This window comes from Lampetra fluviatilis, chromosome 49 (assembly GCF_964198595.1).
Source record: "Lampetra fluviatilis chromosome 49, kcLamFluv1.1, whole genome shotgun sequence".
NCBI lineage: Eukaryota > Metazoa > Chordata > Hyperoartia > Petromyzontiformes > Petromyzontidae > Lampetra > Lampetra fluviatilis.
Window position 1 is genome coordinate 315,942 of NC_136323.1, and position 16,188 is coordinate 332,129.

Sequence of the window (16,188 nt, forward strand, 5' to 3'; positions counted from 1 at the left end):
TCTGGTTGGAGATTTCAAATGTTTCATTCTGGAAAAAGTCTGTTCACAGACATAAGTGCTGCTAAAGATGGTTGCCATTTTGAGTGCATGGTTCCTGAGATGAGGATATGTCTCAGAGGGGAGAGATGCATAGAAATTATGAAGGCTGCTTGACTTGAATGCGTCTTTCAGAGAGTCACAATTCTGCAGTTCAGCCAGTTCCATTTGGTAAATTGTATCCACATTTTCAATGTCAATAGAAAATGGGTTACGGAAAAGCTGTATGTCCTGTTCATGGAGATGAAGCTCTTTAAATCTAAATTGGAACTCCTTTTGCAATTTTTCCAGTGAATCCACACATGTTTTGTTTGGGAAAGCAACCAATGGTTTTTCCGCTAATAGATTTTGAGTTGTGGGGAGATGGCAGAAGTTTTCCTCCTTCACTTGTTTGATGAGGAGGCCTAATTTTACTTCAAATGCTTTGACATGTGATTGCATATCACAGATGAGCTTCCCCTTTCCTTGAAGTTGCACATTGAAACTGTTGAGTAGCTCTGTTACATCTGTCAGAAAGGCAAGGTGCCATTTCCATTCTGCATCATTGAGCTCTGGTACTTCTTTGTTTTTTGAAAGCAGAAAAGCTGTAATCTGTGGAAGTAAGTCATAGAAACGTTTCAAAACTCTCCCTCGACTCAGCCAACGGACTTCTGTGTGGTACAGAACATCTTCATAGTCAACATTTAGCTCAGACAAATTCCTGAAATTGTCTGTGGTTTAGTGCATGAGCTCTAATGAAGTTAACACAAGATACCACAATTTTCATAACAGAGTCCCACTTCAGTGATTTACTACACAGCGCTTGTTGGTGGATGAGGCAGTGTATGGCTATTGGATGAGAATGGTTATGTTTGTCCATCTCTTGGTTAATGCGAGAAATTACTCCTTTCTTAGACCCCACCATGTTAGGAGCACCATCAGTTGTCACGCTGGCTAGTTTAGCCCACTTCAGCTCCAAACCATTCACAGTTTGGCAAACCTTTTCATAGATATCCTCTCCTGTAGTTGTTCCTTTGATGCTTTGCAGTGTAGCAAGCTCTTCTGTGACTTTGAAATAGTCATTCGTCCCACGAATAAAAATTAGAAGTTGTGCAGAATCACGAACATCATTGCTTTCGTCGAGTGCCAAGGAAAAATAGGAAAGTTTTTTTGTGGAGTTTTGCAAATGCTGATGCAAATTGTCTCCCATTTCTTCAATCCTCCGTGTAATTGTAGGTCCTGAAAGACTCACTGTACTAAATAAATCGGCCTTCTCTGGACACATCTCTTTGGCAACAGAAAGAAGGCATTCTTTAACAATTTCTCCCTCCACGAATGGTCTGCCAGTGCACGCTATTTGCTTGGCAACTTGCAAACTTGCTCGCAGTGATGAAATATTTAGCTGCTTCTGCTTCACAAAAGTATTTTGCTGAGTTGTTAATGTATTTTTCAGTTTTAATATTTCATCTTTTCTCACTTCTCCGACCAAACAATCATATTTATCTTTATGTTGAGTTTCATAGTGTCGACGTAAATTGTATTCTTTGAACACAGACACTATATTCTGGCATATCAGACACACAGCTCTTTCCTTGTGCTGCATGAAAAAGTAATCATAAGTCCACTGTTATTTGAATATCCTACACTCCGAGTCAATTTTTCTCTTTCTTGACATCATTGTTTCCTAGGGAGTCAAAATTGCTATTAGTAAAATACCAATATATATACAGCGCTACAAAAACAATATACCAGCAATAACTTTGCCCACACAGAGACATACAGACTGCACTGCCCATCAATGCAGTCTGATTGGGGGAACTCCGCTTTTACCCCAGGCTCACAGTGGTGCGGGTCACATTAAAAAGTTAATTACACCTGCAGTTTTGTTCACAGATCGCAGTGCGGTGGGCACAATGAGTGCCCACCGCCGCAGCTCAATGAGTGCTCACCAGCGCAGCCCAATTAGTGCTCACCAGCGCAGCCCAATTAGTGCTCACAAGCGCAGCCCAATTAGTGACCATGGGCCGGATAAATGTCCTCAGCGGGCCGCATGTGGCCCGCGGGCCGTAGTTTGAGGACCCCTGGTTTAGGAGATTCAGAGTTATATATATATATATTTAAAGTTGCGCTCAGTCTGACGTGTGCAAGATTGGAGGAGGGACGGTTACTGAGGCAACAGCGGGGATGGTTTATCTGGGTCCGGTGACCGTGGGGATTTGGTGGAGGGCACAGAGCGACGGTGCGGTGGTGGCACCAACGACTCTGGCCACAATGACATCTTGATCTTGGAGCTCAAGGTGATTGGCCAATGCCACCACACCCCCATCCTTCTTCCAGATCCAACAGCTGTTGCGCAATTGACACCGAACCTCCACGATCATCACTTGGGAAATCCCAAAATCGGGCTTTCGGGCCTTCCCTTCCTTCCTGGCCACCAGGTGACACCCCAATATCCGACTGAGTGGTTGTGGACCCCTCAAGCGAAGTCTTTTAATCTTGGACATTCTTTGGTCTCTGTGTTGCCTGCCGCTCTGTATAACGGCGGTCTGAGCGAGCTGCTGGACGTTGTTTGTCGAGCCGGCACTTGAAGCGAGGTGTGGGAACGCACGGGCAAATGCCAGCGTCTGGAAGATGGGGGTTGTAAGGTCACGCAGAGATATTCTGTGCGAGGCAGTACAGCAAGCAGGTTTGTGACAGGTGAAGAGGGCAGAGTATGAGTGTTCACCTCTCGCAGTTGCAGCTTCTCCCCCCACCCCCCACCCAGAGCTATTCCAGTGTATTCCTGCACACAAAATTACTCGGCGATGGAAATCGTCATCGAAGTAATTATCGAGTAATTAACACACCTGCAAGCAGTACACAACAGCTTCCAACCACAACTAGGCGGTGTGACCCCATCTCTCCCTAAGCCCTGCAATTGACAATTCACGTGGGTATCCGCAAGGGAACCCGCAGACCGATATCTGGGATGTGGTGGGCTCTGGGGCAGGTTTGCAAGTTGGGCTGTACACATTGAATGGACGGGAGTGGCAGCCAAGGAATGGAACGCCTCCGAGTAGCCGGCCAGCGAGGAGATGGAGCGATGGATAATCACTCTCGTGTACATTGTTACATCGCAGAATGGTGAGAGATGGCGACGGCTTGGGGATGACTTCATCCAGCAGTGGATTCCTCGTGGCTGATGATGACTATGTAAATGTCGACTAAGTTCCTTTTCCCTTGACGGGTTCTGTGCCATATTAATCGCATTTACGACGGTGGGGAAATGTTTTATTTCCTCGCTGGCTTTCGGAAGACGCGTCCTGTTCAGTAAGGAGCTTGCGTATCCTGACTTGTCGCATTTAACCTTCATACTCAAATGTCTACTCATCCGAGGCAATGCATGCCTGGGAAAATAAGTTATAATTACTGCATTAAAAAATAAACACACACGTGCAATTATTCAATGACATTTTATTTAAATACAGTAAATAAGCACGCTTACAGCCGGATACATTGATTGTTGCAGTTTTCTTAAACCCGACTCGCAAACAAAACTGCCTCCACTCGATACAAAAGCAATTATAGAGGCAACTTAACACATCTCAGCCAAATCTAAACCCGTTAATTTTTTAAAGAACCGCTTGCAGGAGACAGATGCACGTGCCACTAGAGGGCCTGCGGTCGTCACACTTATTTTATAACAACATCATGAATAATGCACAGCCTCACACTTCCATTAGCCCAAAGCATTCATCTCGCCCGCTCACTAACAACCAGAATCAAGCCGTGCACCACACTGCTGCTCTCCGTGTGAACCACACTGCTCTCTGTGAACCACACTGCTCCCCCACTGCTCCCCCACTGCTCCCCGCGCCTCTCTTCAGCTCCCTCGCCCCACTGCGATTCACCGTAGAACTGAAATTTCCCCCCCCCCAACGTTGAAAAAATGGTGGTGAGTATCGCCACGCTTTACCCCACCACACACAACCCACAGACGAGCTCACGCCACCGTGCGCGTCGAACTTCAAGCCGAACTTCAAGCCGGGTGGAAGGAGGTAGAGGATTGGCGGTGGAGACATTTGAAGGCAACGACTGGGAACGTTTTGGTTTGATGGGCAACGATTCTTCCCCTTAGGACGTGGATACCACAACGATGCCCTTACCCAGTGGCTCAGCCCGCTTGGCATGGGCCCTGGTGGAAGGACTCGAGTTACAAGGGACCCCCGCCCCCCCCTCTTTGCAGTCTGGCCACCCGGACAACCTCGGGCCGTGTGCCCCTGTGCAGCTGCACCGCCTGCACACTCGACCGCTACCGCCACGGCCCTATCAGCCGCGTGTATCGATGTCGTCACGATGAGCTCACTGCATTCCTTTACTGTCAGCAGCGACAAGGCAGCGTGCTCTCGATCACCACTGATCTCAGCTCCAGCCACGTGTTGCGACCATCGGGCTCGCAGCTGAAGCAGCTCACTCCGACATTACAGATTCACAGTCTCATGCCACCAGTGTTGCGTTTGCCAACATTAGAGGCATTGACTTAACAATATTTAAAGATAACACACATTACTCGTACTGTACTTGTATAAAATTACAATTACTTATATCATTATCAATAACACGTGATTATCCTAATGCAATAAAAAAAATGAAAAAGTATCTAAACATTAAGGAGCATTGGATGTTGCTCATCTCGTTTGGTGGTAACGGGCCAAGTGGTGGAAATTACACGTTGTTAAGGCAGGGCCCAGCCTGCTGGACATACGAACCGACGTTGATTTTCCCCAAAAAGTAGAATCTTAAACAGATTCTGCTCATTTATAAACCATAGAATGAATGAAGGTGAATGATGACGTTTGCGATCATGATGATGATGATAATCACGACGACGATGATGATGGCAACGACGATGACGATGCTGGAACCGAGTTGACCATGACGAGGATTCAAACTCAACACTGTGGAACAACGAGCTCGCCGACTTAAATACACGAGCTGCCCCCATCAGCTGATGCAGATAATGACGAGACAAGCCACCAAAGCAGGCAAAATCAGTTTGATCAATTTGTAAAACGTTCATAATGCACACCGAGGTTACGAGAGTACGATGTTTAAAGGCATTGCGAGCACAAGTGCGAACGTTTGACTAAAGATGTACGTTTTGGTTCTCGTATCTCAATCAAACGGTCGCGTTTGAAGGGGCCTATTCTCGTGGCCGCTTGTAATCCAAGCGTGGCATTCCAGTCTGCGTTGAGCATTTCTTCTCGCAAGCTTTTACCATGTACTACTGTGAGCATCTTCATCCATTCAATTCAACTCACCTCCTGAAGATGCCCACAGTAGTGGTGAGGATGTCTGTAGTGGTGGTGAGGTGTCTGTAGTGGTGGTGAGGTGTTTGCAGTGGTGGTGAGGATGTCTGTAGTGGTGGTGAGGTGTCTGTAGTGGTGGTGAGGTGTCTGTAGTGGTGGTGAGGATGTCTGTAGTGGTGGTGAGGTGTTTGTAGTGGTGGTGAGGATGTCTGTAGTGGTGGTGAGGATGTATGTAGTGGTGGTGAGGATGTCTGTAGTGGTGGTGAGGATGTCTGTAGTGGTGGTGAGGATGTCTGTAGTGGTGGTGAGGTGTCTGTAGTGGTGGTGAGGATGTCTGTAGTGGTGGTGAGGTGTCTATAGTGGTGGTGAGGTGTCTGTAGTGGTGGTGAGGATGTCTGTAGTGGTGGTGAGGATGTATGTAGTGGTGGTGAGGTGTCTGTAGTGGTGGTGAGGTGTTTGTAGTGGTGGTGAGGATGTCTGTAGTGGTGGTGAGGTGTCTGTAGTGGTGGTGAGGTGTTTGTAGTGGTGGTGAGGATGTCTGTAGTGGTGGTGAGGATGTCTGTAGTGGTGGTGAGGATGTATGTAGTGGTGGTGAGGATGTCTGTAGTGGTGGTGAGGATGTCTGTAGTGGTGGTGAGGTGTCTGTAGTGGTGGTGAGGATGTCTGTAGTGGTGGTGAGGATGTCTGTAGTGGTGGTGAGGTGTCTGTAGTGGTGGTGAGGATGTCTGTAGTGGTGGTGAGGATGTCTGTAGTGGTGGTGAGGATGTCTGTAGTGGTGGTGAGGATGTCTGTAGTGGTGGCGAGGTGTCTGTAGTGGTGGTGAGGTGTTTGTAGTGGTGGTGAGGATGTCTGTAGTGGTGGTGAGGATGTCTGTAGTGGTGGTGAGGATGTCTGTAGTGGTGGTGAGGTGTCTGTAGTGGTGGTGAGGTGTTTGTAGTGGTGGTGAGGATGTATGTAGTGGTGGTGAGGATGTCTGTAGTGGTGGTGAGGATGTATGTAGTGGTGGTGAGGATGTCTGTAGTGGTGGTGAGGATGTCTGTAGTGGTGGTGAGGTGTCTGTAGTGGTGGTGAGGATGTCTGTAGTGGTGGTGAGGTGTCTGTAGTGGTGGTGAGGTGTCTGTAGTGGTGGTGAGGATGTCTGTAGTGGTGGTGATGTGTCTGTAGTGGTGGTGAGGATGTCTGTAGTGGTGGTGAGGATGTCTGTAGTGGTGGTGAGGATGTATGTAGTGGTGGTGAGGTGTCTGTAGTGGTGGTGAGGTGTTTGTAGTGGTGGTGAGGATGTCTGTAGTGGTGGTGAGGTGTCTGTAGTGGTGGTGAGGTGTTTGTAGTGGTGGTGAGGTGTCTGTAGTGGTGGTGAGGATGTCTGTAGTGGTGGTGAGGTGTCTGTAGTGGTGGTGAGGATGTCTGTAGTGGTGGTGAGGATGTCTGTAGTGGTGGTGAGGATGTCTGTAGTGGTGGTGAGGATGTCTGTAGTGGTGGTGAGGTGTCTGTAGTGGTGGTGAGGTGTCTGTAGTGGTGGTGAGGTGTCTGTAGTGGTGGTGAGGTGTTTGTAGTGGTGGTGAGGTGTCTGTAGTGGTGGTGAAGATGTCTGCTGTGGTGCATGCCAAAAGCTAACAAGAAGAAACACTCAACATGCTGAGCTCAGCCCAAAACACCGCACTTAGCACGCAAGAGCTTAGTTAAGAGAACAAACGCACAACCACTTCAACATTTTGATTGCCAAGGCTTCTGTGGTTTCATTAAGCAAGGATAATTCAGGCTCAGTGATGGGATTTTCTAAATAAAAAGAGTAAATAATCTAAAATTCAATATGCTAACATGTCAATGATTAACACAAGCGTGTACAAGTCTGGGTAATGAGGATAATTACTATGTTAATTAAAAATAAATCACTGCATACACTTTACATTGTGCTTCCAAATCATTTCAAGACATATACCTGCATATATATTACCTAATTTCATGGAGTCGTTTTTTTTTTATCAAGAATACATTTACGTAACAATTATGATTAAAACCATCGTGGTGCTCATCTTCTCGATGCGGACATCATTGGAGCTCAGGAAGCTAAGCAGGGACTGGCCCTGGCAGGCCGCTGCTGCTGCTGCTTGGGATGTGAGAATGGTGGTAAATGGAGTTTGGTTGCTCACTGGAAACTGAGGGGGGGAGTGGGTAGAGGAGCACTCCGAGGGATGCTTCCCTTTGAATGTCGAGGCGAACCGACGTCTCGTGTTTCACGTCCTTCACCGACAGCTCGATACATTGAACTGGCCCGGGGTAATTTTTATTTTTTAATTCCCCATAGGTGTTTGGTCAGAAAACTCTGTGAAGAATGAGATGGCCGTGTGAAATATGTATGCACCTCGTTGTAAAATATAATTCAGCATCAAGTGGTTCTTTGTACAACTTCTGTTCTTCCAGAACAAAAGAGCCAACCCATTTGAAAACCGCTTAATTATTCGAAACATAAAATCTCATTCACGCATGCGAAAACGCAGGGGGGAATATACCAGCGTGTAAGTGCACTAACACGTATACATTAACACGACTACGACTTCTAGGTGCAAACTCGTACTGGTTACAATCCCGCAATTAGAAGGCACAAAGACGCCGGCGGCGTTCCCTGCACGAGGAGACGCCGTGGAGCGTCGCGGCGCGAGAAGCAGCAGCGGCAGCAGCGGCACGAGAAGCAGCAGCGGCACGAGAAGCAGCAGCGGCACGAGAAGCAGCAGCGGCACGAGAAGCAGCAGCGGCACGAGAAGCAGCAGCGGCACGAGAAGCAGCAGCGGCACGAGAAGCAGCAGCGGCACGAGAAGCAGCAGCGGCACGAGAAGCAGCAGCGGCACGAGAAGCAGCAGCGGCACGAGAAGCAGCAGCGGCACGAGAAGCAGCAGCGGCACGAGAAGCAGCAGCGGCACGAGAAGCAGCAGCACAAGAAGCAGCAGAAGCGGCACGAGAAGCAGCAGCAGCGGCACGAGAAGCAGCAGCAGCAGCGGCACGAGAAGCAGCAGCAGCAGAAGCGGCACGAGAAGCAGCAGCAGCAGCAGCAGCAGCGGCACGAGAAGCAGCAGCAGCAGAAGCGGCACGAGAAGCAGCAGCAGCAGCAGCGGCACGAGAAGCAGCAGCAGCAGCGGGGGTGGGGGCACCGTGGGGGAAGAAACGCGCGGTCCTCGGAAAAGAGCCTGTCAATTGCCGAGCAAGATGCGTCACTAAGGCAGAGTCGACTATACACGTGTGTGTGTATGCTGTGTGTATGCTGTGTGTATGCTGTGTGTATGCTGTGTGTATGCTGTGTGTATGCTGTGTGTATGATGTGTGTATGCTGTGTGTATGCTGTGTGTATGCTGTGTGTGTGTATGCTGTGTGTATGCTGTGTGTATGCTGTGTGTATGCTGTGTGTATGCTGTGTGTATGCTGTGTGTATGCTGTGTGTGTGTATGCTGTGTGTATGCTGTGTGTATGATGTGTGTATGCTGTGTGTATGCTGTGTGTATGATGTGTGTATGCTGTGTGTGTGTATGCTGTATGTATGCTGTGTGTATGCTGTGTGTGTGTATGCTGTATGTATGCTGTGTGTATGCTGTGTGTATGCTGTGTGTATGCTGTGTGTGTGTATGCTGTATGTATGCTGTGTGTATGCTGTGTGTATGCTGTGTGTATGCTGTGTGTATGCTGTGTGTATGCTGTGTGAAGCTGTGTGTATGCAGTGTGTGTGTATGATGTGTGTATGTATGCTGTGTGTATGCTGTGTGTATGCTGTGTGTATGCTGTGTGTATGCATGCTGTATGTATGCTGTGTGTATGCTGTGTGTGTGTATGCTGTGTGTGTGTGTGTATGTTGTGTGTGTGTATGCTGTGTGTATGTATATTGAACTTTTTCGTCCCTTACATAACCACCTAATCGGCTGTGCGGTGCGGTGAGCTGACCCACCCCCATGAACAATAAACACAGTTCTCTGCTGGATACAGGTCTCCTTCAAGGAATATCATTCACGGGAAGATTGTTTAACCCTACTTCCCCCCACGCTCGTCGGCACAGGATGGTGGGTAGGAGGGGTTGAGGAACAGCTCAGAATATAACTTCCCACCATCAATGTTGGCTGTGACTGGGAATCGAGCTCGGGTTTTGGGGGTTCACAGTGCAGTGTGCATCACTCACTTCCAACCAAATGCCAAATTGTGGAAGGCAATTTTTTTGTTATGTGGCATTTTGGGAAATTGTCACACAATGGCCTACGGCTGCTGCTGCTGCTGGTGATGCCACGGGTTCCTGAACGTGATTTTGTGTCTCACAGCACACGGCAAGCTCCGGCGAAACAGCCCCCAGCAGGAATCAGCCCCCAGCAGGAATCAGCCCCCAGCAGGAATCAGCCAGCGACGAGAGGAAGAATGAGCGGTGCGCACAAGCGGCCCGGAGCCTCTGGGACAGCGGACACTGAAGAGTGCGCGCCAGTACCACTGAGATCCTGCAGATGTCACAAAGAGCAACTGATTTCCCCTCCTTAATGAAACCCAATTTAAAGAATAAGCTCCGAGAAAATGCCACCAAAGTTGTTTCATGCACCCGTGATTAAACCAGGTTCTCACACATACCGAATTTATAGTCTCAGTTAAGTTCATCCTGGCTACACACGCACTTTTGTAGTCACCTTGTCGCTTAATTTCGCTCTTTGGAAAGCGCATTTTTGGTGTGACTGCGATTTGACAAACACTCTTAACAGGGCATCTAAAATGTGCAACGCTCACCGAGCTTAACCGGTACACAAGCGAAGAGACTTCAGAAGTAGTTCTGTGATACTATCTTCCTGAGGCCGTTCACTGACATTAAGTGGATGTCGTTCTGTTCTCTCAGAGTTCCAAAATGAAAATGTTTCTGTTTCGAACAAAGAATATAAAAATCAATAACGATGACAAAATGGGAACACAGGATGTCCATCGTGCCAATAGGAGAGCTTGTCCAGGCGAACTGGCTCAGTGGCGATGACCACTGCAGGGCCACCTGGGTGCGCCCACCACCTCAAGCAGGCAGCAGCATTTAATCTCAATCTTTGTTGAGCCCCTGTGCTTTTTTTCATTTGCATAAATATAATGCCCACATGCACACACGCACGCACACACACCACACACGCACACACACCACACACACACACACCACCCACACACACCACCCACACACAAACACCCACACACATCCACACACACCACCCACACACAAACACCCACACACATCCACCCACACACACCACCCACACACACCACCCACACACACCACCCACACACAAACACCCACACACATCCACACACACCCCACACACACACACCCACACACACCCACACACACCACACACACACACCACCCACACACACCACCCACACACACCACCCACACACAAACACCCACACACACACACACACACCCACACACATCCACACACGCACGCACACACACCACACACCCACACACACACACACCACCCACACACACCACCCACACACATCCACACACACACACACCCACACACATCCACAAACACCACACACACACATCCACACACACACACACACCACCCACACACACCACCCACACACAAACACCCACACACATCCACACACACCACACACACACACCCCACACACACACACCCACACACATCCACACACACCACACACACACACCCCACACACACCCACACGCACACACCCCACACACACACACCCACACACCCCACACACACACACACCACACACCCACACCCACACACACCCACACACACCACACACACCACACACACACACCCCACACACACACCCACACGCACCACACACCCGCTACTGTTGCTGCCCCGTCCAGTCTGGGGAGCTCCCTCCTTGCAGGCCGAAATAGGCAAAATACATTCACGTTACAAATTACTGGAGTACTTTATGTGATATGGATTTTTTTTTAAATACCAATTGCTTTAAGTTGCGTGAAATTTAGGAGCATTACTTGCAAATTACAAATATAACAAAATGTAAGACTCTAACTACATGTAATGTAGATACTGGCCATCTCTACTTGAGGGGCTGTACGCACTGCAGAGATTTCTCCCGTCCAGGTTCAAGGCTGTCCTCTCTCTCTGCCTCCCGACGACTTCGCGCCTTCACAGTCCAGCCGTGTCCGTCTGTACCCCATAGCCATCTTCCACCCCCCCACCTCACTCCGATTCACCTCTGAAAAAATCCCCAAAACGAATTCCTCTTGCTGGCAATGCACTTCCCTGTTTGTACAGCATCATGATCTGCAGTGGCATTTAGATCCGTTACAAGATAACTCACTCCTGTCAAAGCGTTCTCCACTTCCGGGCCCAATGTGGCTTAGCCCAGTTGTTTTTGCATATTGTCTTAATTGCCAACAAACTAAGGAAGAGTCCAACAACAGCGAACTCCTGCTACACTCTTCATCAGAAGGACACAAGGCCAAGGACTCTGGTCCAATAGCTTATAAGAAGGCGAAACACTAAATATCCAAACCAAAATTATCCTGGTAACTTTCTGAACCGAAAATAATGTAAATGTCCATAAACATGTACACGTAGAGTCCACTTTGTACATTCACTTCTAGATGCGGGCTTACCACGCCTTTGTGGGACCAGTGAAGGGTAATTGACCATACTTCACCACTCTGGTCAGTGCTTTGCAAATGGGAGTCACCCACCCAAGCACTATTAAGGCTGGAGCCTGCTAAGATTCTGAGACCTATCGATAATCAGGGGCAACTTCGGCTAGTTTGTTAACAGGCTGTGAGAGACATGAATTGGGATATATTAGCTGCGGGGTGACCAGGAAGGCGAGGCTTTTTGCACGTTTCTCTCCGTCTCCACGAATAAGGCACAGCGCTGAAATGCAAGCACGCACGCACACACACAGGGCTCGTAGAAGGAGCAGCTAAAATCAATCTCCATAAAAGAGGTTTTTGAGTTAGATCGCGTAAATACATAAATGTGTCGTTAAAACCCGCCACCACCCGACACAGCCAACTAGTAAGGGTTGTCACGTAAACAGAACGTGCTGGAGAGCCAAACCACAACATTTACAATCTGATTACGACGTTTCGCCAGTAATTACAACTAGCTTCATCAGGCGACAGACAGATTTGTTTCGTTCCTATAAGGAACGAAACAGTAAGACTTCTCCATAATACATATCTACGCGATCTAACCCAAGAACCTCTATTATGGACGATATTGGTCGCGAAAGCCTACGTGTTAAAAAACAATCTCCTCCATCAGACTTCCCAGATTGCCATGGCCAGTGCAGCGAGCAAACGGCGATCGAGGCTGGCACAGCGACAAATAAGGGCAGAGAAACTGGCACCAACGTATGCCAAGTCACGTTCCTCTTGTTACCAATGCTGATGTGAACCGCACGAGTGGTATTTTTTCAGGCGAAGTCTACCACCTTGGCGGAGATAGAAAACGCCACGGGAGTTGTGCATAGCTAGGACTCGAACCCAGACCCACGAGCAGCACGGTTCGAGCGGCGTGTGAGTCCGAAAGCCACCACTCGGCATATGCTGACGTGCATCCGTGAACTTGCCACGTGCACTTGCAGACACACGCACGCATGCTTGCGAATCCCACACGCAAGGCACCGTCTGTACATTCACAGTAGGACTAAGTCACGATCGGCGGGTACATCCCTAAATGAGAGCGACGAGGTGAAGCTTAAATCCGTTAACGCGGCGCGACAATGGATAAACGAGCAGCCCCATTGTGGATCTGTGCGAGAGCGCGTTTGCCCGTAGAGTGACACGGAGAGGAGAGAGGTGAGCGTGGGTGTCAAGGCAGTGCAGCTCACACCACGGGGGGAGGGACGTACGTGGGGGGGGGGGGGGGTCCTCGTTCTTCCGTGCTCCGCGCAACCCTCGACGTCTTGGCTAATTGGATGGGAATGGTTCCCCCCCCCAAACGCTACCTATGTGGGACAATGTGAAATTAAGAAACTCGCCCACAGCTTCAAAACACAGTGGCCTTCGTGAATGATCAATGTTGGTTCTCCTCAATATCTGTTCCAGGAAAATGAATATGTTTGCCCTTGCCTGGTATACAGTAGGGCTGAAGGATTTATCGATTTCAAATCGAAATGTGAAATAATGCGATTAGCAAATCACAAAGGCTGCGATTTTTTTAGATTTTAAAAGTCCTATTACTTTCTTATTGGAATTGTTTAATTTTTTTATTATTATTATAACTTTATTTATTTAACTTAACAATTGTTCTATTGTTTTATTGTTCTATTTCAATTAAAACATTTTTATAAATACATGTTGGAAGCAATTCATATATTTTAAGTTCTCATCCTTGCATTAGAATATATCGAGCAGTTCATATTTGATGGTATCATGTGGTAATGCTCCATCACATGTTTTAAATATATTACACAGTGAATATTGAACTGAAGATTGACTTTTATTAAATTGAATCGCAAATCACAATCGCAATATCTGTCAGAAAAATCGCAATTAGATATTTTCCCCAAATCGTTCAGCCCTAGTATACAGGAGGTCGTGGGTTCGATCCCAACCCTAACGCCTGTATATTTGGAGTTTGTATGTTCTCCCCGTGGCCGCATGGATTTTTCTCCAGGTCCTCCAGTTTTTCCGACCACATTTACAACACACAATAAGATTATTTAGATGATTTGGCTGCTATAAATATCCACATGATAAGCCACTTCGTTGAGCTATCATTTGTGGCCCAGTCACTTCTGAAAAAGAGCTCGAAAGCTCAGTGGGCCTTACCTGGTAAAAATAAACTAAAAACCAAACTATTTTTTTTCATGTACCCCAGGTTTGGGTCAGGTTTAGGTTTTTGGTTAGGGGTTACCGATTTGGGGCTCTGGGCTACATTGTTTTGGAAATGGATTAAAACAAATTATTACACTGAAAGAAAAACAACCAGGTGTCTCACAAACATGTTTAAAAATGCATGGGTTTGGAACTTCATGTGCAAAGATCAGTTTGTTGTAAAAAATAAAATAAATATTGGGGTTCAAAATAAAGGGATGAGGACCCAATTTTCCCGAATTTGCATTCCTAGAGATATTTGTGGGGGGAACACATCCTCTTAGATGGGGACCTAACCCCAGTGCCGCTGCAGTGTGGCACAGCACGCAGACCCCTGCTAGTGGCGTGGCTTCAGCGATTGCGAGTGGAATCGTGTACATTATTCGGGGTTTTCATACCAAATTTCAACAATTATTAAAGAATGAAAGTTTGGAAACTGGTTTAAACGGTGTGGTTGAAATGTTGTGGTAATGTAAAGTTCATTCATTGTTTCCACAAACATCTCTAAAACCTGGAGCTACCTTCGATAACAATGACCAGAAGCATTTTAACAATCACAGCCAGATATGCACCACCGTGGTATTGGCGAGAAATATCTCGCCAATACCACGGTGGGCAGACATGTGGAGCTCCAGAGCGATGAGGCTCATGACAAAGTCTTCACACTCCCAAGTCTATATGATCTATAGCTGTATTAAACATTTATCAAACTGCAGTCCGATTGTATCTTACAATAGTAATCAACCCCTTTGTCAATCAAAGGTCTACCCCCCCCCCCCCCCATGCCATGTGAATTGTGGGGGTGGTTTGTCACTACTTCGCCATGCTGGTCAGTGTGAGATTGTTAATTGAGGGGGGAACCCAGGACAAGTGGGTCAGACATCACTCGCCACTGATGTTAGTCTTGGCTGGGAACCCAGCCATCGTGCGCACACAACTCTGTGCCACTGCTGCTGTATTATTACACGAAAACATACTTGTATTGACACCCAGTATATTGCATCATGTGTACAAACATATAAAGTGCCCTGTCGATTATATTGCTGGGTTTTTAACATAGTGGTCCACAGGGGAAGCTGAAGGTCGTGAGTCACAATCTCCTGAAGGGCTCATGCAAGTACAATGCCGTGTGCATTCTTTGCGAATCAGTCGCTTGTACTGGTCACACAATCACAGTTTTAAACAAAGCTTCCCATCGCTGCCTTTTGCTCGATTACCACCAACTCTCCGAGTGCTAATCTCTTTAGCTCGTTTCTCTTTGCCGTGATACGTCTCGTTAAGCCTAAAAGCCCCCGCGGATCCACTCAACGGCGCGAGGCCCCCGCGCAGTCAAGTCAGGCAGCTTAACGTTTGCATTGTTTACCATTTCATACGCTGTGGATCCATAAAAATAAAAAACGATTCTCAATTCAAGCTCTTGCCGTCCCGCGATTCCGCTCATCGCCTTTACTTCTTCCGTGACGGACGCAGGCCTTGCTGCGACGGCATGTGTGGGGGGGGAGCTGCGGCAGAGAGAGAGAGGGAGAATGTCAGCGGAGCATGAAGGGGGCGACAGGATTATTCAGATAGTTGCTCGGTTTCAGTCACGGAAAAATGCGCCTCATTCCAGCCGCCCTTAAATAGCAGAGCGCTCGTGAACCTCACGCCGGGCCCTTGGCTCAGTCGCTCGAGTGGCGTAGCGGCGGCGAGCTGCAAACCGCTCAATTCGCAAGTGAATGGATACAGTTCTAAACATGATGAGCCTCAATAAGCATGCCATGGTTCATTCATTTCATTATTGAGTATTATGTGAATGATCCATCAATGCACCAATATGTCTGATGTACAAATAATTACAAATTCCAGCCATTCTCAACCCACCACTGGATGAAGGCCTCCCAATGCCATATTGGTCTTTTGGGTTTTCTGACCACACATCAGCACGCTGGTCAGTGCAGGTGGGTAAAATGGAGGGGGGAGGTCAGGACCGGGTCACATGTAGCGCTCTCCACCGATTGTTAGCCATGGTGTGCCATGAACTTAGGTGGCTAAGTTCATGGCACACCCATCTAACCACTATAT

At 47.9% G+C, this 16,188-nt stretch overlaps 1 protein-coding gene across 2 annotated transcripts in view; it reads right to left on the reverse strand.

The window, feature by feature from the left end:
* Positions 1-11,051: 11,051 nt before the first annotated feature.
* LOC144948396 (arrestin domain-containing protein 1-like) overlaps positions 11,052-16,188 on the reverse strand; it is a 103,857-nt gene continuing 98,720 nt past the window's right edge. For both annotated transcript variants that reach the window (XM_078877818.1, XM_078877817.1), the window contains one exon: positions 11,052-15,629. In XM_078877818.1, the coding sequence (XP_078733944.1) occupies positions 15,574-15,629 (56 nt within the window). In that variant the 3' untranslated portion in view covers positions 11,052-15,573. The remainder of the gene's footprint in view (positions 15,630-16,188) is intronic.